At 42.5% G+C, this 24,944-nt stretch overlaps 2 protein-coding genes across 3 annotated transcripts in view; both read right to left on the bottom strand.

Moving 5' to 3' along the window:
- The window catches only part of LOC118395167 (activated CDC42 kinase 1-like), a 178,421-nt gene extending 172,761 nt beyond the window's left edge, over window positions 1–5,660 (bottom strand). Inside the window, exon 1 of the mRNA XM_052463247.1 lies at window positions 5,474–5,660. The gene's annotated coding sequence lies outside the window, so the exon portion shown is untranslated. The remainder of the gene's footprint in view (window positions 1–5,473) is intronic.
- Window positions 5,661–7,196: 1,536 nt separating this feature from the next.
- Window positions 7,197–24,944, bottom strand: part of LOC118394405 (transferrin receptor protein 1) — a 33,273-nt gene continuing 15,525 nt past the window's right edge. For both annotated transcript variants that reach the window (XM_035787581.2, XM_035787582.2), the window contains exons 11-18: window positions 21,329–21,414; window positions 17,887–17,950; window positions 17,676–17,743; window positions 17,511–17,578; window positions 17,242–17,329; window positions 16,288–16,515; window positions 15,853–16,011; window positions 7,197–12,670 (exon numbers count right to left, since the gene is read on the bottom strand). In XM_035787581.2, the coding sequence (XP_035643474.1) occupies window positions 12,428–12,670; window positions 15,853–16,011; window positions 16,288–16,515; window positions 17,242–17,329; window positions 17,511–17,578; window positions 17,676–17,743; window positions 17,887–17,950; window positions 21,329–21,414 (1,004 nt within the window). In that variant the 3' untranslated portion in view covers window positions 7,197–12,427. The remainder of the gene's footprint in view (window positions 12,671–15,852; window positions 16,012–16,287; window positions 16,516–17,241; window positions 17,330–17,510; window positions 17,579–17,675; window positions 17,744–17,886; window positions 17,951–21,328; window positions 21,415–24,944) is intronic.

The raw sequence follows: 24,944 nt of genomic DNA, 5'->3' as shown, positions 1-24,944 counted from the left end.
GATATATCTTTAGTAGCCAAGCCGGTTCCCCCAAAACCATCATTACTAAACACTTGTTATGTACCGACTGCCTCGTACCTTCTACGAGTGGTCTTTTTCCAAAATGTGTGGCTCCCGATTGGCGCAGCGGTCTAAGGCACTGCATCTCAGTGCTTGAGGCATCACTACAGACACCCTGGTTCGATTGCAGGCTGTATCACAACCGACCGTGATTGGGAGTCCCATAGGGCGGCGCAAAATTGACCCAGCGTCGTCCGAGTTTGGCCCAGGGTAGGCCGTCATTGTAAATAAGAATTTGTTCTTGACTGGACTTGCCTAGCTTAAATAAAAGGGTAAAACATATTTTTTTACAAAAAGAACCGCTAAGCACATCGTTATATGCTTTTTCTGGCTCAATGTGTTTCATGATGTGTGACAACATGTTCCCAATCTGTGATTTACTGCATTATTATAGGGTAAGCGTCATAAGTCGCCTCAATATTTGCAGCCATAAGGTGATGATATCTCTCTAGGAGCTGATCCGTCGTCAGTATTGTGGAAAAATTATAATGTTAAGGTAAGATTTGAATGGAGAAAGCTGATCTGAGAGCAGTGCTACTTTTCTTTCGATCCCATCGGTATCGACACATGGTTTAGCGACGCACTCGGCGAACGTTCTCTCTATCATTCCACTGTACTGTATTTCCATATACCCAAGTTTACATTTAATTCAGTTTTTGTTCATTTGGCTTTTTGCGGCACACAGAAACAAATTCACAGACGACCACCACAACAAAACAAGCAGCAAAATCCTCAAAAGTTGTTGTAAGAATGCACACTGTCAACAGAGATTGGTGCTTATTATCGGATGTATTAGGTTACGAAATCCAATTTTTGGGGGGTTAATGTATGTTAATAATTAATGTTAATGATATGTTAGAGAAAGACCCCACTTAAAGATTCAGAACATGAAAAATCATATTTGTCTTGGTAAAACGTATTTTATAACATAACGAAGTGAAATTTCCCCACCAAAACGCATTTTCACCCACTCTGGGTAAAGTGGGTAAACACCCGACCTACTTTTTGGATTCTTATACTTTCCAAGTGGGAAACTCATCCATCTACAATGAGTTTCCAAGTCTGACATTTCAGAGTTTCCGAGTTGTCTTGAAAGCGGCAACAATATGGGCTCTGTCAGTGAACTCAATAATTACTTCCACTGGCTGGCTGCCTGGAGTTCAAGCCCTTGCATTCATCTACTAAAGTACTTCAGATGGTGGTGTAACAGTATAGCTTCAGTCCCTCTCCTCGCCCCTACCTGGGCTCGAACCAGGGACCCTCTGCACACATCAACAACTGCCTCCCACAAAGCACCGTTACCCATCGCTCCACAAAAGCCACGGCCCTTGCAGAGCAAGGGGAACAACTACTTCAAGGTCTCAGAGCGAGTGACGTCACCGATTGAAACGCTATTAGAGCACACCCCGCTAATTATCTAGCCATTTCACATCGGTTACACTGGCACTCGGCCAGACTAAATGCAGGACTAGAACAGACTAAATGCAGGACTAGGCCAGACTAAATGCAGGACTAGGCCAGACTAAATGCAGGACTAGAACAGACTAAATGCAGGACTAGGCCAGACTAAATGCAGGACTAGAACAGACTAAATGCAGGACTAGAACAGACTAAATGCAGGACTAGAACAAACTAAATGCAGGACTAGGCCAGACTAAATGAAGGACTAGGCCAGACTAAATGAAGGACTAGGCCAGACTAAATGCAGGACTAGGCCAGACTAAATGCAGGACTAGAACAGACTAAATGAAGGACTAGGCCAGACTAAATGCAGGACTAGGCCAGACTAAATGCAGGACTAGAACAGACTAAATGCAGGACTAGAACAGACTAAATGCAGGACTAGGCCAGACTAAATGCAGGACTAGAACAGACTAAATGCAGGACTAGGCCAGACTAAATGCAGGACTAGGCCAGACTAAATGAAGGTCTAGGCCAGACTAAATGCAGGACTAGGCCAGACTAAATGCAGGACGAGGCCAGACTAAATGCAGGACTAGGCCAGACTAAATGCAGGACTAGAACAAACTAAATGCAGGACTAGAACAAACTAAATGCAGGACTAGGCCAGACTAAATGAAGGACTAGGCCAGACTAAATGCAGGACTAGGCCAGACTAAATGCAGGACTAGGCCAGACTAAATTAAGGACTAGGCCAGACTAAATGCAGGACTAGGCCAGACTAAATGCAGGACTAGGCCAGACTAAATGAAGGACTAGGCCAGACTAAATGAAGGACTAGGCCAGACTAAATGCAGGACTAGGCCAGACTAAATGCAGGACTAGAACAGACTAAATGAAGGACTAGGCCAGAATAAATGAAGGACTAGGCCAGACTAAATGCAGGACTAGGCCAGACTAAATGCAGGACTAGGCCAGACTAAATGAAGGACTAGGCCAGACTAAATGCAGGACTAGGCCAGACTAAATGCAGGACTAGGCCAGACTAAATGAAGGACTAGGCCAGACTAAATGAAGGACTAGGCCAGACTAAATGCAGGACTAGGCCAGACTAAATGCAGGACTAGAACAGACTAAATGAAGGACTAGGCCAGAATAAATGAAGGACTAGGCCAGACTAAATGCAGGACTAGGCCAGACTAAATGAAGGACTAGGCCAGACTAAATGCAGGACTAGGCCAGACTAAATGAAGGACTAGGCCAGACTAAATGCAGGACTAGAACAGACTAAATGAAGGACTAGGCCAGACTAAATGCAGGACTAGAACAGACTAAATGCAGGACTAGAACAAACTAAATGCAGGACTAGGCCAGACTAAATGCTAGGCCAGACTAAATGCAGGACTAGGCCAGACTAAATTAAGAACTAGGCCAGACTAAATGAAGGACTAGGCCAGACTAAATGCAGGACTAGGCCAGACTAAATTAAGGACTAGGCCAGACTAAATGCAGGACTAGGCCAGACTAAATGCAGGACTAGGCCAGACTAAATGCAGGACTAGAACAGACTAAATGCAGGACTAGGCCAGACTAAATGCAGGACTAGGCCAGACTAAATGAAGGACTAGGCAAGTATAAATGCAGGACTAGAACAGACTAAATGCAGGACTAGGCCAGACTAAATGCAGGACTAGGCCAGACTAAATGAAGGACTAGGCCAGACTAAATGAAGGACTAGGCCAGACTAAATGCAGGACTAGGCCAGACTAAATGCAGGACTAGGCCAGACTAAATGCAGGACTAGGCCAGACTAAATGAAGGACTAGGCAAGTATAAATGCAGGACTAGAACAGACTAAATGCAGGACTAGGCCAGACTAAATGCAGGACTAGGCCAGACTAAATGAAGGACTAGGCCAGACTAAATGAAGGACTAAATGAGGCCAGACTAAATGCAGGACTAGAACAGACTAAATGCAGGACTAGGCCAGACTAAATGCAGGACTAGGCCAGACTAAATGAAGGACTAGGCCAGACTAAATGAAGGACTAGGCCAGACTAAATGCAGGACTAGGCCAGACTAAATGCAGGACTAGAACAGACTAAATGAAGGACTAGGCCAGAATAAATGCAGGACTAGAACAGACTAAATGAAGGACTAGGCCAGACTAAATGCAGGACTAGAACAGACTAAATGCAGGACTAGAACAGACTAAATGCAGGACTAGGCCAGACTAAATTAAGAACTAGGCCAGACTAAATGAAGGACTAGGCCAGACTAAATGCAGGACTAGGCCAGACTAAATTAAGGACTAGGCCAGACTAAATGCAGGACTAGGCCAGACTAAATGCAGGACTAGGTCAGACTAAATTAAGGACTAGGCCAGACTAAATTAAGGACTAGGCCAGACTAAATTAAGGACTAGGCCAGACTAAATGCAGGACTAGGCCAGACTAAATGCAGGACTAGAACAGACTAAATGCAGGACTAGGCCAGACTAAATGCAGGACTAGGCCAGACTAAATGCAGGACTAGAACAGACTAAATGCAGGACTAGAACAGACTAAATGCAGGACTAGGCCAGACTAAATGAAGGACTAGGCCAGTCTAAATGCAGGACTAGGCCAGACTAAATGCAGGACGAGGCCAGACTAAATGCAGGACTAGAACAGACTAAATGCAGGACTAGGCCAGACTAAATGCAGGACTAGGCCAGACTAAATGCAGGACTAGGCCAGACTAAATGCAGGACTAGGCCAGACTAAATGCAGGACGAGGCCAGACTAAATGCAGGACTAGAACAGACTAAATGCAGGACTAGAACAGACTAAATGCAGGACTAGAACAGACTAAATGCAGGACTAGAACAGACTAAATGCAGGACTAGAACAGACTAAATGCAGGACGAGGCCAGACTAAATGCAGGACTAGGCCAGACTAAATGCAGGACTAGAACAGACTAAATGCAGGACTAGGCCAGACTAAATGCAGGACTAGGCCAGACTAAATGCAGGACTAGGCAAGTGCCTGGGGTAAGTCTGCAATGACAATTTCCAAGCCTCAATGTTTAGATCCTTGCCAGGGAACATTTCTTCTTTTGCCAAGATAATCTATCCACCTGACAGGTGTGGCATTCAAGAAGCTGATTAAAACAGCATGATCATTACACAGGTGCACCTTGTGCTAGGGACAAAAAAGGCTATTTTAAAATGTGCAATTTTGTCACACAACACAATGCCACAGATGTCTCAAGTTGTGAAGGAGCATGTAATTGACATGCTGACTGCAGGAATGTCCACCACAGCTGTTGCCAGAGAATTGTATGTTCATTTCTCTACCATAAGGCGCCTCCAACACCGTTTTAGAGAATTTGGCCTTACAACCGCATACCACGTATAACCACGCCAGCCCAGGACCTCCACATCCAGTTTCTGCTGCATCAGCAAGGACACCACACAGCCCCAGCTACGAGCTGTTCATTCCCTTACAGTCGGTCAGAATGTCTCACACGGAGCCTGAGGTCTGATAACAACAAGCTCAGTGACAGTTTCTATCTACAAGCCATCAGAATGATGAACACATGAACTGGACTGACCACCTGCACCTTAGCACACATGCACTCACTCACTCATGTTCACACACACACACACACACACACACACACACACACACACACACACACACACACACACACACACACACACCTGTTTATTTATTATTGCTAAATTCTGCACAATTTAAACACTTGCACCCCAATCCCCCCATCCCCAAAAGGTGTAAATATTGAACTATAAATTGTGCCTTCCTGTATTATATTTATGCTAAAAAATATATATATTATATTCTACTGAGACATTTACTTTGTGTTCGTATTCTTTATCTTGCATTATTTCTTATTGTTGTTGCATTGTCGAGAAGGCATTTCGTTGGACGGTGTATAACGTTATAACGTTACCATGTGTATCCTGTACATACAACTTCATTACATACAACTAATAAAACTTTAAACTACCTGTAGATCTCTGTTCCTCTCTCTCTCTCTCTCTCACGGCATTGCTCCCTGGCGAGGCGTGTTTGGCTGCTGACTCTTTCTTTGAAACTCTCCAGTTCCTTATGAAAATTTAACATGGGTCGCTAATTTTGTTTTTATTCTTCTATTCTCAATTGACTATATTCTAGCGTTGCTTGCGTCGGCTCGAGCAGACGTCATCCACTCAACCCTGCTTTTTTTTCCCTACGCGTTTATGCCGTCAACCCACTCTTAAAGGCACATGGCCCTAACTCACGTTTTGAACCTGAACTTTGGTAAAGTACCGAGCTAAACGTACACTTGCACCACTGAAAATACATTCGACTGCGACTGCACTTCCAAATACAATACAATGCTGAATGCAAATTATTTAATTTTTATTTGGTGTCTGACTTTGCTGTCATGCACAGCCAGTGTTTAAAAAAAATAATAATATATGAAAGACAGTATCGACTTCATCGCAAGCTGTAATAGGGGTTTCACAGATGTGTAATACTGTAAATAAAACGTGTAGAAAGAGCATGTGTTGGTTGTACTGCGGCTCCCGTATTTTGAAGAGATGGCTGTCACTGCTTTGCCGCATGTAGTTTCCCTTGTATGTTGCATTGTTCTCTGTCGCCATCAAGTGGTGCTATAATGACAGTAAATGAAACTGCAGGGCCAGGCCATATGAAGATGAACATTCTAAAGGACTGAAGTGGGCATCTCCAGTTTTGGAGGACCATAGCATGCACAGGCTGCTCCTGCCCAGTTAACACCTCTGTCTCTGTGTGTGTGTGTGTGTGTGTGTGTGTGTGTGTGTGTGTGTGTGTGTGTGTGTCCGTTCATGTTAGAGTGGTCTGTGTTTGTGTCCCAAATGGGCTAGCAGGGCTGGATTAGTGACGGGTTCATTGTAATGACCGGACTGGAATTCATGGAATGGATCCAAACATGTGGTTTCCGTATATTTGACACCATTCCAATGACTCCATTCCAACCATTACAATGAGCCCGTCCTCATATAGCTCCTCCCAGCAGCCTCTGCTGTAGAGTCTGGGGTAATGGGGGATTGCACTACTTCCGCCCTACATTGAGTAGATGGGAATATAGTAATGTGATTATACTGAACAAAAATATAAAAGCAACATGCAACAATTTCATAGATTTGAGTTACAGTTGATATGAGCAAATCAGTCAATTGATATAAATTCATTAGGACCTAATCTATGGATTTCACATAACTGGGAATACAGATATGCATCTGTTGGTCACAGATACCTTGGGGGGGGAAAAAAATGGGCCTCAGGATCTCGTCCCAGTATTTTAGTGCATTCAAATTGCTATCGATAAAATGCAATTGTGTTCTTTGTCCGTGGCTTATGCCTGCCTATACCATAACCCAAACGCTTTTTGTGCATATGGAACATTTCTGGGATATTTTATTTCAGCTCATGAAACATGGGACCAACACTTTACATGTTGTGTTTATATTTCTGTTCAGTGTAGTTGCCATTATATTTGGTCAAACATCTTCCATGATGAAAAGGAACACTACAATTTTTTTGTTTTTTCTTAAAAATCAAAACCCTCTAATTATTTTTTACTACACTGACATTGGTCTCCTTGTCCTGTCGTCAACTATATTTTACCCATTCCTTTTCAGACAGTAGTGTGTTACCGGTACATTCTTGAAATTTTACACACAAAAAAAAAAACACGACAAAACACCTGTGTAATGATTTATTGCAGCAAACACAGGAGACAAGCAATTTTGCGTAGTCCTAAACAAAAGAGACTCCAACATCCAATAAGTCATCTTTTCAAAATATGCTACATATCTTTTTTCCAGGCTTTTTAAATGTTTTATTTATGTACCCACCAAAGGGAAGCGATTTAATCCAATCCTCAGAAACATACATTGTAGGACATTTTCTATCATAACTCAACAATCAATACACCAATTACACCTTTGTGGGGCATCACAGTTTGGCCAATACTTTAGCTTTAAATTAACATACTGAATAATCTGACTGTAGCATACTTTCCAGTTCAGAGTGGTTAAATGTAAAATGCCAAGTCTAACTAACGCAGGAAAATAGCCATTTCAGTGTGGTAATCCCTGACAATTTGGTTCATGGAATTTTGACTCTGCCAATGTGACATGACAACTCCTGTCGATCAGACGTGTCTGATGGTCAAATATTTATATGATCAGTAAATTGTGTCCCGTAAACAAATAAATAAAAAAAGTTTAAGAAATTCTTTGTCTGCTGTGTAAGTTAGGAAGTTGTTCTAGACATTTTTTCAAATATTAATGTTATTTTCCAACAGTCATAATCAAGCCTGTTTATAAACTACGAGTGTAATAGTATAGGGTAGACTTCTCTCAAAAACAATGACTTTGGGCTTAACGCTGGAATCCGCAGTTGCTACATCCATTTTGGACTTAAATTTAAAAAAATTGTATATTCAAGAATATCAATTATGAATGCCTTAATGAGCTTAGTTGGTAACTGGCATACCCCATCTGAACCCAATAAATAAGCGTGTTTTACTTCAATGTAAAACAAAGAAAATGTAAAATACTGTATAGCCTCAAAACATGGTTAAAACTCTCATTTTGATATCATGAATCAGGGGTGTCAAACTCATTCCACAGAGGGCAGTGTCTGCGGGGTTTTTCGTTTCAATTTAGTACTAGATAACCAGGTGATGTGAGTTTTACTAATTAGCGACCTTAATTCAATCAATCAAGTACAGGTGTGGAGCGGAAACCTGCAGACACGCGGGCCTCCACCGAATGAGTTTGATAGATGTCCTGGAGTCAGTCCTTGGATCCATAGCTCTGTCAATTTGAGAGTGGTTTCATTTCTCTAGGCCCATCCCCCAGCATTTCTACTAACACAGAGTAAAAGGAAAATAAAGTTGGCTTAAGGACAACAAAGTCACCCTTTGTTATTGTTTCAACAGCGGATTCCAGCTTTAAGCTAACAAAATGACTTTCAAAACGCATCCAAATTATACTCGCACATCTTAAATCAAGAACTACGATGTCTGCAAAGTATTGATAAAGCAAAAACAATATACACCACAGAGAAGACTTCATTACGCCAGGATTTCTCTACATTAATTACCACTCACAACATAACAAGGCACAGATAGCCTAAGCCCCTAACGAGAACAGAATGTACAGCAACCCCAAAAAAAGGGAGAATAAGAAAAAAATATATAACTTGGTAACACTTTATTAAAAGCCTGCAGTGGTTATAATGCATTGTAAGACTTGTCATAAGAATGTTTTCTGATTGGTTTCATAAATGATCCGGACAAAAAAAGTCCTACATAAAGAGAAAGCATACTATAAGTCTTATAATAAGACATTATAAAATGGCTCATACATGCCTATAAGTAATAAAGCATTATACTTCAGCGCAGGCTTTATGTTAAGTGTAACCGATATTGTCATACGAACAGAGTCATACAGGAAATAAGAGCCAGGTCTCAATCTTTTGTGAAAACATTAAACCCTTTTGACGACAATCGGTCAGTCTCAGCTTTAACATTTACCCAATCAATGGATGTTTCAGGTTCACACTATCAATTCCTTATGGATAGTCAACAAGAGGAAGAACAGCACCTGGTAGAAATCAAATACTAGCCGACTACAGAGTGACACGGTTATAGGGGGTTGCGACAACATGACAGGGAACGGCAAGCACCGCAAAAGATGCGGACGCAGACATTATATACACAACATTATGGGAAACACTGTTCCCGATAATAAATCACATCCACCCTACAGTGAAATATGGAGGTCACTGCCTCCGATAAGGACACGCTGGTAGACAAAAACTACCTTCTTCTTCACATTATGGAAGACACTGCTCCCGATAATGTTTCAGGATGAGAAAGTGTACATTCACCAAGAGACCTGTACTAGAAACCGCCTTGAGTTTTGTCTTAATGTAAAAAGGCAATTTGGGCTCCTGAGTGGCGCAGCGGCCTAAGGTATTACTTCTCAGTGCTAGAGGTGTCACTACAGACCCTGGTTCGATTCCAGGCTGTATCACAACAGGCCGTCATTGGGAGTCCCATAGGGTGGTGCACAATTGTCCCAGCGTCATTAGTGTTTGGCCGGGGTAGGCCGTCATTATGAATAATACTTTTTTCTTATTGATTGCCGAGTGAAATAACGGTTCAATTATTTATTAATTTTTTAGGAAACAAACTTTGGTTGTGCCGTTTTCAATGTATTTTGAACATCTGTTTGAGATGTAATTCGGGAATATATTAAACGGCTAACTCGCAGTCGGTTGTGAAGTAGGTGACTGAATGGACTGAAGTATGGGCTGGTCTCTAGTATGGGTTAGTCGGTCTGACAGGTACACTTCCATAGCAGATGCTGCTTTGTCATTTCGACAGTATTACTGTCATAATTATGGAAGACACTGCTCCCGATAATTATACATGTTTAAAAAGTAGTTTAAAAAAAAAAACACCATTTATAGTGAACCCTGTCACTGATAAATAAACAAGGAAATAAATAGACCTTTTCAGTGCCATGTGGTGAAGACCCTTTCGCCCCAGGTTTAAAAGTCCTCGCAATTGTATTCATGTCAGCAGGAGGCCATTTTGAAAAGAGCTCACAAGCGTGGTGTAAGTTACATGTTGCTTGAGGCGTAAAAAACAACAAAAGGGCTTTAGCCTTTAGGTCTCAGGACAACTGTACATCAGTAACTAGGTTAGATGGTCTCACTTAACATGGTTCAAATGACCTGTCGCCACGCCAACCCATCTATGGCAAAAAAATATTTTTTCAAACTTTATTCAAATGGATAAATATTTGAAATATGCACCAGGAATACTTGCTACTGTGATTCTTGAAATAGACCCTGTTGGAGTATTTTTTAGAATCCAAAAATTATATACATTTTGTTTGCTAGTTTAGCTAGCTCTGTCGCTGACCACCAAGCTTGCTAATGCTAGTTAAATTGTTAGCTAGCTAGCTTGGTTTTTAGCTTACACTGCTGTCGACATCAGGATATGGTTTGAGGGCACTAGTTAGCGCCAAAAGTGGTTATAGCTTTAAATGCATGCCGACAATTATTTCAGAGCCATTCAGTGGCTAGCTAAAGTACAAACAAATTTTTTACCAGGTTCCCCTGAAGCAATTGTAATGGCAGGCAACCACAACATACCCAAGAGCTTCCTGATTAGCAAGGGGTAGTCACAGTCAGTCTAATTTCATTGTGTATTCGAAAACACAGTTTGAGATCATTGTGAGGAGATTTCAACAGTGGTTGAATGGAGAATTGGGCTTCCCGGTGGCAACAGTAACCAAGGCAGGCAGGGCTCAGTGAAGGGTCAGGTCAACAGGTCGTTATCAATAGTGTGTCAAATGTGGCGAAGCATTCGATTTGACTTCAGCGTCGCTAAAACCATTGACAACTATATGTGCCGTTTAAGGGAATTGTTAAAATCAATATTGTAACTATTTAGGTTTTTAATATCATCACTTCTTGAAGAGCATAGTCAGAACACCACATTCCTGATTATTGCACATTTAGCAGTCACTGCATGCTTTCTCATTGTAAGTAAACATCCATGTATCATGTCGTTTAAGATACGTGAGGGAAGGTAGCCTAGCCATTTGGCATGTAGCTAGCTAAAACTCATTTAGCTTGCTTCAGAGATTAGGCTTTAGGAAAGAGCTAAACACACATACATATATACACACACACACGTTTAGCCAACTGTACAAACCTCCGACCGGTAGCTTGTAACGTACACAATACATCTGCAAATGTACCCTTCTGCTGCTTGACAAGCAGAGCCCACAAAAGATGGGGAAATTAACCTTAACATGACAAGAATGAGTGGTTAACTTTTTTTTTTTTGCACTTAAAATATCCGATCAATGGTGGCCAATATTGAGGGATGTTGAGAGGCTTGCTCTCACGTATCTGAAATTACGTTTACTGATCATGAAAAGCATGCAGTTACATGCTGTATGAAAACAGAGTTAAAATGTGCTCAATTGGTTGCAAGGGGGGAAAATAAATCGTACATTTGTAAGTTCTGACTAAGCTCTTCAAGGAGGGGGATTATATTACAACCAAATAGTCAAACATTGATTTAACTATCCCTTGAAAAAAAGGGCACGCAGTTGCCCCTGGTTTTAGCAGAGCGGTGGTCTCCTCGCCGCCAAGCAGGCAAATCCAATGTTGTGGCCTTTTATTGATAACGATCTATTCTGTGTTACTTTCTGAACTCAATGTAAATTTAAACCCATTTGGCAACAGCTCTCAGACCAGGTCTCGTTCTAAAGTTTTCAGCACCTTAATCTTTATAAAAAAAAAAAACAGCCCAGGTTTGAATCCAATGTAAAGTAACAGTGTAGAAATAACAGCGGTCTCGGATTGTAAAAAATGTTTTTTTTTGTGATTTTGTTCATGGGTGGTAATAGTACCATAATAACCTTTGTTGTAATCGCAAAGTACCTCTTGAGTTTACACACACGATTTAGGTGTTTGTGACCTTGGATATTGGGCCAAAACAGCGTTATTGCCATACTAGTAAGTACGGTGACATTTGTAGGCCATTAGTCATTCGTATTTAGCACCATTATAAATTCAAATACGGCGTTAAGAAATGCATTTCAGTTTTTTTTCCCCTCGCAAGAGTGATAAATGGCTTTTCACTCATTTCACAAACAAGTGAAATTTAAGGCAGTTGAATTTAAGTGTTATTTTTTGGGGTCTTGTTTGAAAGGTAAAGTACAGCATATCGTACTGTTGAGTTGCAATGCATATGAAAAAAAAAAAAAAGGAGGTTGAGTTATTGATATCGACACAGAACACTTCCATTTCATTTTCCTGAATGGTTGAGCCTAACTGAGGGTGCCTTGAGCGATGGCTATATTGGGTGTTTTGTTTAATAGGACATGTCGAGACCGGCTTAGATCATGTTGTCTGTGGACCAGACTTCCCCCGCCAGTGAGTTGGCGCAGCCCTGGATGGTCCAGGTTGCCAAAGCAAACTGAATCCGGAACAGATCAGCGTTGGCCTCTGAGTGGTCAATCTGCAGGATGTCCAGGTGGTCCAACAGAGCCTTCAGGGTGTGGGAGCCGGAGCCCACCAGGATGTGGCGGAACGGGGTCTCTATGGGAGACACGTATGGGGACAGGAAGTCCCTCTCCACCTACAGGAGGAAGAGGAAAGTAAGGTAAATAAAACTGAAGTGTTTAAAATGTGTCAGTATCATCCTACACCCAAGGTTACACGATGAGCCGTGTGTACCCAAGGTTACACGATGAGCCGTGTGTACCCAAGGTTACACGATGAGCCGTGTGTACCCAAGGTTACACGATGAGCCGTGTGTACCCAAGGTTACACGATGAGCCGTGTGTACCCAAGGTTACACGATGAGCCGTGTGTACCCAAGGTTACACGATGAGCCGTGTGTACCCAAGGTTACACGATGAGCCGTGTGTACCCAAGGTTACACGATGAGCCGTGTGTACCCAAGGTTACACGATGAGCCGTGTGTACCCAAGGTTACACTATTTTTTTTAAATTAAATTTATTTTTTCAACTTTATTTAACCAGGTAGGCCAGTTGAGAACAAGTTCTCATTTACAACTGCGACCTGGTCAAGATAAAAAAAAAAAGCAGTGCAGCAAAAACAGTTACACAAAAAAGAGTTACACATGGGATAAACAAACGTACTGTCAGTAACACAAACAAAAAAAATCTGTATACAGTGTGTGCAAATGAAGTAAGGAGGTAATGCAATAAATAGGCGAAGTAACTACAATTTACACGAGTGATATATGTACAGATGAGGATGTGCAAGTAGAAATACTGGTGTGCAGAAGAGCAGAAAAACTAAAACAAATATGGGGATGAGGTAGGTAGTTGGATGGGCTATTTACAGATGGGCGGAGTACAGCTGCAGCGATCGGTAAGCTGCTCTGACAGCTGACGCTTCAAGTTAGTGAGAGAGATAAGTCTCCAACTTCAGTGGTTTTTGCAATTCGTTCCAGTCATTGGCAGCAGAGAACTGGAAGGAAAGGCAGCCAAAGTAGGTGTTGGCTTAAGGGATGACCAGTGAAATATACCTGCTGGAGTGCGTGCTACGGGTGGGTGTTGCTATAGAGACCAGTGAGCTGAGATAAGGCGGAGCTTTAGCTAGCAAAGACTTATAGATGACCTGGCGCCATTGGGTTTGGCAACGAATATGTAGTGAGGACCAGCCAACGAGAGCATACAGGTCGCAGTGGAAGGTAGTACATTGGGCTTTGGTAACAAAACATATGGCAATGTGATAGACTACATCCAGTTTGCTGAGTAGAGTGTTGGAGGATATTTTGTAAATTACATTGCCGAAGTCAAGGATCGGTAGGATAGTCCGTTTTACGAGGGTACGTTTGGCAGCATGAGTGAAGGAGACTGTTGCGAAATAGGAAGCTTGATTCTAGGTTTAACTTGGATTGGAGATGCTTAATGTGAGTCTGGAAGGAGAGTTTACAGTCTAACCAGACACCTAGGTATTTAGAGTTGTCAGAATATTCTAAATCAGAACCGTTCAGAGCAGTGATGCCAGTCGGGCGGGCAGCAATCGGTTGAAGAGCATGCATTTAAGAGCAGTTGGAGGCCACGGAAGGAGTGTTGTATGGAGTTGATGCTCATTTGGAGGTTTGTTAACACAGTGTCCAAGGGCCAAATGTATACAGAATGGTGTCGTCTGCATAGAGGTGGATCAAAGAATCACCCGCAGAAAGAGCGACATCATTGAGAAGAGAGTTGGCCCGAGAATTTAACCCTCTAGCACCCCCATTAGAGACTGCCAGATGTCCGGACAACAGGCCCTCCGATTTGACACACTGAGAAGGTACGGTGGGATTCAAAATGGTCGGTGATCTGTTTGTTCACTTGGCTTTCAAAGACTTTAGAAAGGCAGGGCAGGATGGATATAGGTCTATAACAGTTTGGGTCTAGAGTGTCTCCCCCTTTAGAGAGGGGGATGACCGCAGCAGCTTTCCAATCTTTAGGAATCTTAGACTATACGAAAGAGGTTGAACAGGCTAGTAATAGGAGTTGCAACAATGGCGGTGGATAATTTTAGGAAGAGAGGGTCCAGATTGTCTAGCCCAGCTAATTTGTAGGAAATCCAGATCTTGCATCTCTTTCAGAACATCAGCTGTCTGGATTTGGGTGAAGGAGAAGCGAGGGGGGGCTTGGGCCAGTTGCTGCAGAGCTGGAAGCCAGGTGGAAAGCATGGGCAGCCGTAGAGAAATTCTTATTGAAATTCGATTATCGTGGATTTCTCAGTGTTTCCTAGTCTCAGTGCAGTGGGCAGCTGGGACTTTAGTGTCCCAAAACTTTTTGGATGAACCATGTGTGGAGGCAATTAAATGTAATTAGGCTGTAATCCATTCTCCCTATTGGTGTCATCATTATTCAAAATACTTTCAAAAGAAACATGTGTACATCAGGATTGGTCAATTCCATTTCAGTTCCAGGCAATTCAGGAAGTACACACATTTCAATTGACATATTCTTCAGTGGAATCAGGTTTACCTTCTGAATTGACTGTAATTTAAAATGGACCCCAATCCCGATGTACATGACATCCACCGTGCCTTCAGAAAGTATTCACACCCCTTGATCCCCCCCCTCACATTTGTTGTGTTTACAGCAGGGGTCTAAAACTTTTCTAGAGAGCGACTTTAAAATAAAATTGAAACACTTTTCTTTTAGCTTTTCTCCTCTGAAACTCTTCCCCAGGTCCTTACACGATACAGTAGTGCACTGGTTTCTTTCAGTAAACCTGGTGAAATAATTGTTAATAAAGAACTAAGGTGGGTCCTCCCAAAATTCAATTTTATATTTTCCCAAATTGTTTTAATTTTTTTCACACTTAAAATGTCAAATTTTTCAAAAGAGAAACAACTAAATTTGATGTTCTGAGTCCATTTCAATGCTTAAATCACATCAGAATACTTATTTTTTTAAGTAGAAGAAAAAATAATTTAGTTGCGCATCTGGAGAGTGAGGAATGTGCAGTCTAATGTGCCGGGCTAGTGATGCTTCTGTACTGCTGCTGCTCATTCCGTGGCAAAATTTGAAAATAACTAAATTAGGCACAAATTATATACTTCTCTCATATATATTCATTAATATTTTCATTTAGATTTTTTTGTATTTTTGTGTAGGTTGTTGTCAAAGAAAATACCAAATCCATTTTAATCCCACTTTGTAACAAGATGTGGGAAAAAAGTCAGAAAGTGTTCACACCCCATGAAGGCACCGTAACCTTGCCGTAAGCAGTCCAATTCCAACAACAAAATAATCTCAAAAGGCAACACTTAAAGCACGCACACTCATGATGCGGTCGTTGATGTTCCGGCACAGCTCTGCGTCCTCCAGGTTACTATTATCGATTTCAGTGGCCAGGCTACTGGCGGCTCGGCTGTAGGAGCCTGTCGCAGACATCAGCCACTGGACAGACAGCGACTTAGGCAACAGCTGGGGCTGCATCTGGAAATAACAAAATTAAGATCAAAGGAGAAATGAGAACATAGACAAAACAAGCACCGGGATCAGATAGAGGTCAATTTGAGACAGATTAAACAACGCACAAAACAAAATCCTAGACGGGTAGACATGGAGAAAGGAAAACAAGACAGGACAACTAAACTTAAATTTATAATTCTGCCATCAAGTTCACATTACCAGCCAGTGAACATGTCCTTTCCCCCACTCGCTGAGCAGCTCTGCACTGCGCTGAAATTAAGCAGATCGGACTCGACTTACACTCTGCACTGTTTTGATCTTGGAGTTAATGGCGAACACGTGGGTGCGGATCTGGCGGGTGTATTTCTCCACATCCAGGCGCAGCAGGTGGTCGTGGACCAGCCGCAGGGCTATTCTCCCGGCGAACTGCCCTGCGGACACCGCCAGCTTGGCTACCTGGTTGGACGTGGCACCATACAGCTTGTCGCGTGTATCATCCAGTGTCCCGAGGAATGGGTATTCCTCACCCTGAGACACATGGTGGTTAAAGGAGAAAGAATGTCAAAAATTACAGGTAGAAACCGAATGCTAAACAATGACTGGTATTACTCAAAATGTGGAGGGAAAAATGGGTTCATAAAATATCGAGAGGTAGTAGCAAAAACATTTGTTATATTGTCATAGAAAGAGAGTTATCGGTCATATTACACCAGATATTTTTAAATGCAAAGCCTGATGGAACAAACAGTGGAATCTGACAGGAATGGGATCAAGGACCTAATTGTTGTGGGTCCCAGGGGCCATCTTGGATCAGAGGATTTGGAACGCTTCCCTGACAGGACCTGATTCTCCAGGTCTGAGGAGGACCTTCTATAACAGGGGTGCGCAAGTACTATTTGAGAAGGTCTGGTTACACAAATTTCCTAGATGCCGAAAGGTCCGGCTGGATATTGTCATTCATCAGAGTAGTAACAAACCCCACCCACCCACCTTGCAACCCATGTAAACTGTTCACACCCCTGTTCCTGAGACTGAAAATGTTGCCGTTTTAAAGTTAAATGACCTGCAATTCAACACATTTGTCCGTTTATGATACCAGGGTCCCGGCCCATATTGACCCTGTTGTGGGTCCGGTTCCGTACCGCGGTCTGCCAGTTGAGTATAAGGGTTCTAAAATGACTATTTCTATGTGTATCGTGATGTACTGCTGAGACCATTATGTAGGCCTTGTAAAGGCACTTTTCACAAACTGACCTCTGTGGTGAAACGGAATGAGACGGATGGGATGCCGGAGAAGGTGATGAAGGGATAAGCGGGATCATTTAGCCTCAGAGGCTCCATGCTGTTAAAACATAAATAACACAAAATACATGACTACACAATCATACAAATATGGTGGTGAAAAAAAATGTTCCCCAATTCTATAAGCGATTCAATTAACTTCAATGTGGGATCTGCTTTAGAATAAAACATTTGACACGTTGAGCCACACACTGTTATGATCTTCCCAAAGTCCCACTTACACTGCTGCCTCCCAGTTGAGCCCGGGGACTGCAGAGTAGAGTGTACCGGAGTCACTGGGAGTGTTCACCTGTAGAGAAGAGCAGCACAGGTTTCAAAACAGAGGACACGGCTTCATAATGAAAAGATAAATCCTGTCAGATGATCTGCTGCTACGTGAAACTAACCTCCCGTAGCGTTCTCTGGATGAGCGTGTTCATTAAAGGGCTGGCCGAGGCTTTGAATGTTGGGAAACCTGGGGAGAGAGACATTGTACAATTCAAGAGGAAACCATTTCACCTTATTACTTTAGGTTTTCAATGTATAACCTTTGCAACTGTAAACTGTCACAAACCCAAACAATGCATTGTGTACAGAAATCAAATACACTATACATGCCTGTTACAACTCCATCCAGGTTGATGTAAGAGAAGGCTTTCATGTTCAGAGAAGACAAATAACCCTGAAAACAGAAACGAGTTGAGACCAATTAGGTATATAAACCCTGGATTACTGATGCCATGTATTGGCCAATGAGAGGCTTTGAAACCACCAGTCGGCCATATTGGCATTTCCGAGAAGGACCGGTTTCCATGGGAATAAATGGAATTCTACAGCATTTCAATTAAAATGTTTCTTAGGGAAAAAAAATTGCATTAATTTAAAGTATTTTTGTTGTTGTAGGATGGAAATTAACATTACGGGCTCTATTTTAACTAACGCAAATGGTAAATCTAAGCGCTGACGGTAGCGCTATTAAGTGAATCCAAAATATGTGATTATTTTCACAGCTGTTATTATTAGCGCAAATAGCTAGCGGTGGCGCAAAAGGGCTGGGTTTTAATGACACTCGGTGCGACGAGTGTCTGGCCTGACCAATCAAGGCGTTCCATGGCTTAATACTACAATTTGTTGGTCTTCAGTTCAGTAGGTTAATGTCAGTCTGCATTATCAAGTGCAATTCAGCTGGGGGCACAGAATATTCTTGTCCTAGTCCATTGTGGATTGATACTACAGTTTAAATAGCATAGGCTACAGTAATGAGTGATAGCAACAATAAAAAAATAATAATAATAATGATTTAAGTTGTTGTATTTGGCGTCAACAAGTATATGCCTTTACCCACTTCTCCTCAGATACATATATAGTTTTTTTAAATACTAGGATTCCGTAAATTGTATTGTAGGTGTGAGGCACGTTATCAATAAGCAGGTGTTATAGCCTGCTTAAAATATTTAATACCTTATGAATATTTAATATTTTTTTCGATATTTGTATGAACATAAGATTCAAAAACTAAGCTGAACAAGTTCCACAGAAATTGAATGTGTCCCTGAACAAAGGGGGGTCAAAATCAAAAGTAGCACTCAGTATCTGGTGTTGCGACCAACTGCATGAAGTACTGCAGTGCATCTCCTTCTCATGGACAGCACCAGATTTGCCAGTTTTGCTGTGAGATGTTACTCCACTCTTCCACCAAGGCACCTGCAAGTTCCTGGACTTTTCTGGGGGGGGGGATGGCCCTAGCCCTCACCCTCCGATCCAATAGGTCCCAGACGTGCTCAATGGGATTGAGATCCGGGCTCTTTGCTGGCCATGGCAGAACACTGACATCCCTGTCTTGCAGGAAATCACGCACAGATGAGCAGTATGGCTGGTGGCATTGTCAGGTCATGTCAGGATGAGCCTGCAGGAAGGGTACCACATGAGAGAGGAGGATGTCTTCCCTGTAACACACAGCATTGAGATTGCCTGCAATGACAAGCTCAGTTCGATGACGTACCGCCCCAGACCCTCCACCTCAAAAATCGATCCCGCTCCAGAGAACAGGCCTCGGTGTAACGCTCATTCCTTTGACGATAAACACAAATCTGACCATCACCCCTGGTGAGACAAAACCGCGACTTGTCAGTGAAGAGCACTTTTCGCCAGTCCTGTCTGGTCCAGCGACGGTGGGTTTGTGTCCATAGGTGACGTTGTTGCCGATGTCTGGTTGAGGACCAGCCTTACAACAGTTCTACAAGCCCTCAGTCCAGCCTCTCTCAGCCTATTGCGGACAGTCTGAGCACTGATGGAGGGATTGTGCTTTCCTGGTGTAACTCGGGCAGTGGTTGCTGCCATCCTGTACCTGTCCCGCAGGTGTGATGTTCAGATGTACCGATCCTGTGCAGGTGTTACACGTGGTCTGCCACTGCGAGGACGATCGGCTGTCCATCCTGTCTCAGGCGTCTCACAGTACAATTTATTTCCCTGGCCACATCTGCAGTCATCATGCCTCCTTGCAGCATGCATAAGGCACGCTAACGCAGATGAGCAGGGACCCTGGGCATCTTTCTTTCGGTGTTTTTGAGTCAGTAGAAAGACCTTTTTAGTGTCCTAAGTTATCATAACTGTGACCTTAATTGCCTACCATCTAAGCTGTTAGTGTCTTAATGACCATTCCACAGGTGCATTTTCATTAATGGTTTATGGTTCATTGAACAAGCATGGGAAGCAAGTGTTTAAACCCTTTACAATGAAGATCTGTGAAGTTGCTTGGATTTCTACAAATGATCTTTGAAAGGTCCTGAAACAGGTCAGTTTCTTTTTTTTACTGTTTATTTCCCTTCCCATTTTCATATTGTCATTATGGGATGTGTGTAGATGGGTGAGAAAAAGATTTACACATTAAGCTTGCTGAAAATAAACGCAGTTGACAGTGAGAGGACGTTTCTTTGCTGAGGTGTGTGTGTGTGATATATATATATATATCTTATTTACATAAGTAGACACACCCCTGAGGCAATACATGTTATAATCCCCTTTGGCAGTGATTACAGCTGTGAGTCTTTCTGGATAAGTCTAAGAGCTTTGTACACCTGGATTGTACAATATTTGCCCACTATTCTTTTCAAATTTCTTCAAGCTCTGTCAAATTGGTTGTTGATCTTTGCTAGACAACCATTTTCAAGTCTTGCCATAGATTTTCAAGTTGATTTAAGTCAAAACTGTAACTAGGCCACTCAGGAACATTCACTGTCTTCACGGTAAGCAACTCCAGTGTAGATTTGGCCTTGTGTTTTAGGCTATTGTCCTGCTGAAAGGTGAATTCATCTCCCAGTGTCAGGTGGAAAGCAGACAACCAGATTTTCCTCTAGGATTTTGCCTGTGTTAAGTGCCATTCCATTTTTCTTTATTATCCTGAAAAACTCCCCAGTCCTTAACAATTACAAGCATAACCATAGCATGATGCAGCCACCACCATGCATGAAAATATGAAGAGTGGTACTCAGTAATGTGTTGTATTTGCTCCAAACATAACACTTTGTATTCAGGACAAAAATATTTTGCAGTATTACTTTACTGCCTTGTTGCAAAAATAATTCATATGTTTATTATGTACAGGCTTCCTTTCCTGTGTTTGAAATTAACTGCTAGACTGAGGGACCTTACAGATCATATGTGTGGGTTACAGAGATGAGGCAGTCATTAAAAAAAAAATCATGTTAAACTATTATTGTAACTTATTATGTGCCTTGTAAAAAAAATAAAAAAATAAAATGTTTACTCCTGAACTTTAGGCTTGCCATAAAAATTGATTGGATCATTAACATTTAAACTTTATTCATTTGTAAAAAAAAAAAATATCTAAAAACCTAATTCCACTTTGACATTATGTAGTGTGTAGGCCTGTGACAAATATAAATTTAATACATTTTAAATTCAGGCTGTAACACAACACAATGTGGGAAAAGTAAATACTATGTAAAAGGCACTGTATATAAATCATTGGTTGAGACACATACTCAAGTAAAAAAACAATTGTTCTAAGGTTTGAATTGGTATCAAGTGCCGTTCTTACCTCCAACCACTCGGTGGCGCCAACACTCCCATACTCTCCAGCACTCCAGCTGGCAAAAACGATGCTTCTCCTGGGCTTGAAGCCATCTGTCGGGGGGGCGGACAGGAACCATGAGGATGAACATCATTATCGCCATCATTCACAGTTGGTTGCCTCCTTACAGGGTATGGGGATATTTATTTTGTATTGTGTAATTGTTCCATTTTCCCCTCCACTATTTCTGTACTGTAAGTCATGCATGTAGAATACAGTGCATTTGGAAAGTATTCAGATCCCTAGACTTTTTTCCACATTTTGTTACGTTACAGCCTTATTCTAAAATTGATGAGGGGGAAAAACTATTTCATCAATCTACACACAATACCCCATAAAGACAAAAGCAAAAACATGCTACATTTTTTTTGTTTACTTATTTTAAAAAACAATTATAATAATCACATTTACATAAGTATTCAGACCCTTTGCTCAGTACTTTGTTGAAGCACCTTTTGCAGAAATTACAGCCTTGAGTCTTCTTGGGTATGACGCTACGAGCTTGGCACACCTATATTTGGGGAGTTTCCCCATTTCTCTGCAGATCCTCTCAAGCGCCGTCAGGTTGGATTGGGAGCGTTGCTACACAGCCATTTTCAGGTCTCTCCAGAGATGTTAGATCAGGTTCAAGTCCGGGCTCTGGCTGGGCCATTAATTGACATTCAGAGACTTGTCCTGAAACCACTCCTGTGTTGTCTTGGCTGTATGCTTAGGGATCGTTGTCCTGTTGGAAGGTGAATCGTCGCCCCAGTCTGAGGTCCTGAGCAGGTTTTCATCAAGGATCTCTGTACTTTGCTCCGTTCATATTTGCCTCGATCCTGACTAGTCTCCCAGTCCCACTGAAAAACACCCCCACAGCATATTGCTACCACCACCATGCTTCACCATAGGGATGGTGCCAGGTTTCTGCCAGATGTGATCCTTGGCATTCAGGACAAAGAGTTGAATCTTGGTTTCATCAGACCAGAGAATGTTTCTCATGGTCAGAGTCTTTTAGGTGCTTTTTGTCAAACTCCAAGCGTGTTGTCATGTGTATTTTACTGAGGAGTAGCTTCCTTCTGGCCACTCTACCATAAAGGCCTGATTGGTGGAGTGCTACAGAAATGGTTGTCCTTTTGGAAGGTTCTCCCATTTCCACCGAGCAACTCTAGAGCTGTCAGAGTGACCCTCGGATTCTTGGTCACCTCCCTGACCAAGGCCCCTCTCCCATGATTGCTCAGTTAGAGCTGCATGCCCAGCCTAGGAAGAGTCTTAGGGTATCCAAACTTCTTCCATTTAAGAATGATGGAGGCCACTGTGTTCTTGGGGACCTTCAAATGCTGCAGACATTTGTTGGTACCATTCCCCATATCTGTGCCTCGACACAATCCTTTCTTGGAGATTTACGGACAATTCCTTCAACTGCGGGAACTTACATAGACAGGTGTGTGTGTGACTTTCCAAATCATGTCCAATCAATTGAGTTTACCACAGGTGGACTCCAATCAAGTTGAAGAAACATCTCAAGGATGGTCAATGGAAAAAGGATGCACATGAACTCAATGTCAAGTCTCATAGCAAAGGGTCTGAATACTTATGTAAATCAGTATTATGTATTTAATTTATTATAAATTAGCAAACATTTCTAACAACCTGTTTTCACTGTCATTATGGGGTATTGCGATGTCATTATGGGGTATTGCGATGTCATTATGGGGTATTGCGGTGTCATTTTGGGGTATTGCGGTGTCATTTTGGGGTATTGCGGTGTCATTTTGGGGTATTGCGGTGTCATTTTGGGGTATTGCGGTGTCATTTTGGGGTATTGCGATGTCATTTTGGGGTATTGCGATGTCATTTTGGGGTATTGCGATGTCATTTTGGGGTATTGCGATGTCATTTTGGGGTATTGCGATGTCATTTTGGGGTATTGCGATGTCATTTTGGGGTATTGCGATGTCATTTTGGGGTATTGCGATGTCATTTTGGGGTATTGCGATGTCATTTTGGGGTATTGCGATGTCATTTTGGGGTATTGCGATGTCATTTTGGGGTATCAACCATCACGGTTGACAACTCCATTGTGTCCTCCTCCCAGAGCGCTAAGAACCTTGGCGTGATCCTGGACAACACCCTGTCGTTCTCAACTAACATCAAGGCGGTGGCCCGTTCCTGTAGGTTCATGCTCTACAACATCCGCAGAGTACGACCCTGCATCACACAGGAAGCGGCGCAGGTCCTAATCCAGGCACTTGTCATCTCCCGTCTGGATTACTGCAACTCGCTGTTGGCTGGGCTCCCTGCCTGTGCCATTAAACCCCTACAACTCATCCAGAACGCCGCAGCCCGTCTGGTGTTCAACCTTCCCAAGTTCTCTCACGTCACCCCGCTCCTCCGCTCTCTCCACTGGCTTCCAGTTGAAGCTCGCATCCGCTACAAGACCATGGTGCTTGCCTACGGAGCTGTGAGGGGAACGGCACCTCAGTACCTCCAGGCTCTGATCAGGCCCTACACCCAAACAAGGGCACTGCGTTCATCCACCTCTGGCCTGCTCGCCTCCCTACCACTGAGGAAGTACAGTTCCCACTCAGCCCAGTCAAAACTGTTCGCTGCTCTGGCCCCCAATGGTGGAACAAACTCCCTCACGACGCCAGGACAGCGGAGTCAATCACCACCTTCCGGAGACACCTGAAACCCCACCTCTTTAAGGAATACCTAGGATAGGATAAAGTAATCCTTCTCACCCCCCTTAAAAGATTTAGATGCACTATTGTAAAGTGGCTGTTCCACTGGATGTCATAAGGTGAATGCACCAATTTGTAAGTCGCTCTGGATAAGAGCGTCTGCTAAATGACTTAAATGTAAATGTAATGTAAATGTATCGCGATGTCATTATGGGGTATTGCGATGTCATTATGGGGTATTGCGATGTCATTATGGGGTATTGCGATGTCATTATGGGGTATTGCGATGTCATTATGGGGTATTGCGATGTCATTATGGGGTATTGCGATGTCATTATGGGGTATTGCGTGTCGACTGCTGAGGATTTTTATTTGTATTTAATCCATTTTAGAATAAGGTTGTAACAAAATGTGGGGGAAAAGTCAAGGGGTCTGAATGCTTTCTGAAGGCACCGTGTGTGTGTGTGTGTGTTCTTCTGTCTGTAGTTATTGTAAGACGACGTCAGGACCACTTCACCAGGTCAAATTCCTGGTACATGTAAATGTACTTGGTAAATAAAAAGGGTGATTCTGATTCTGACTAGGATTTATCCATGACCCTTTTTAAATCTATAAGTCTTCTCCAGTAATGTGAACCGAAACACACGGTCACTTAAAATATGACTTCAATGACAACAATGCTCCTTGAGATTTGTGGATTACGTTAGAATGAACCCCGGACACTACATGAACACATGAGAATTGATTTAAAGCTCAAGGCACTACAGTAGAGACCTACACTGTATATCCATTCTGTCTATAAAATGTACCTTTGAGTCATTTAGCAGACGCTTTTATCCAGAGCGACTTAAAAGGAGCAATTCGGGTTAAGTTCTTGGCTCAAGGGAACAAACAAGATTTTTCACCTCGTCGCTGTGGGG

The sequence above is a fragment of the Oncorhynchus keta genome, chromosome 15 (genome assembly GCF_023373465.1).
Source record: "Oncorhynchus keta strain PuntledgeMale-10-30-2019 chromosome 15, Oket_V2, whole genome shotgun sequence".
In the NCBI taxonomy this organism is placed as follows: domain Eukaryota; kingdom Metazoa; phylum Chordata; class Actinopteri; order Salmoniformes; family Salmonidae; genus Oncorhynchus; species Oncorhynchus keta.
This window is presented reverse-complemented; position numbering and strand designations above follow the sequence as displayed.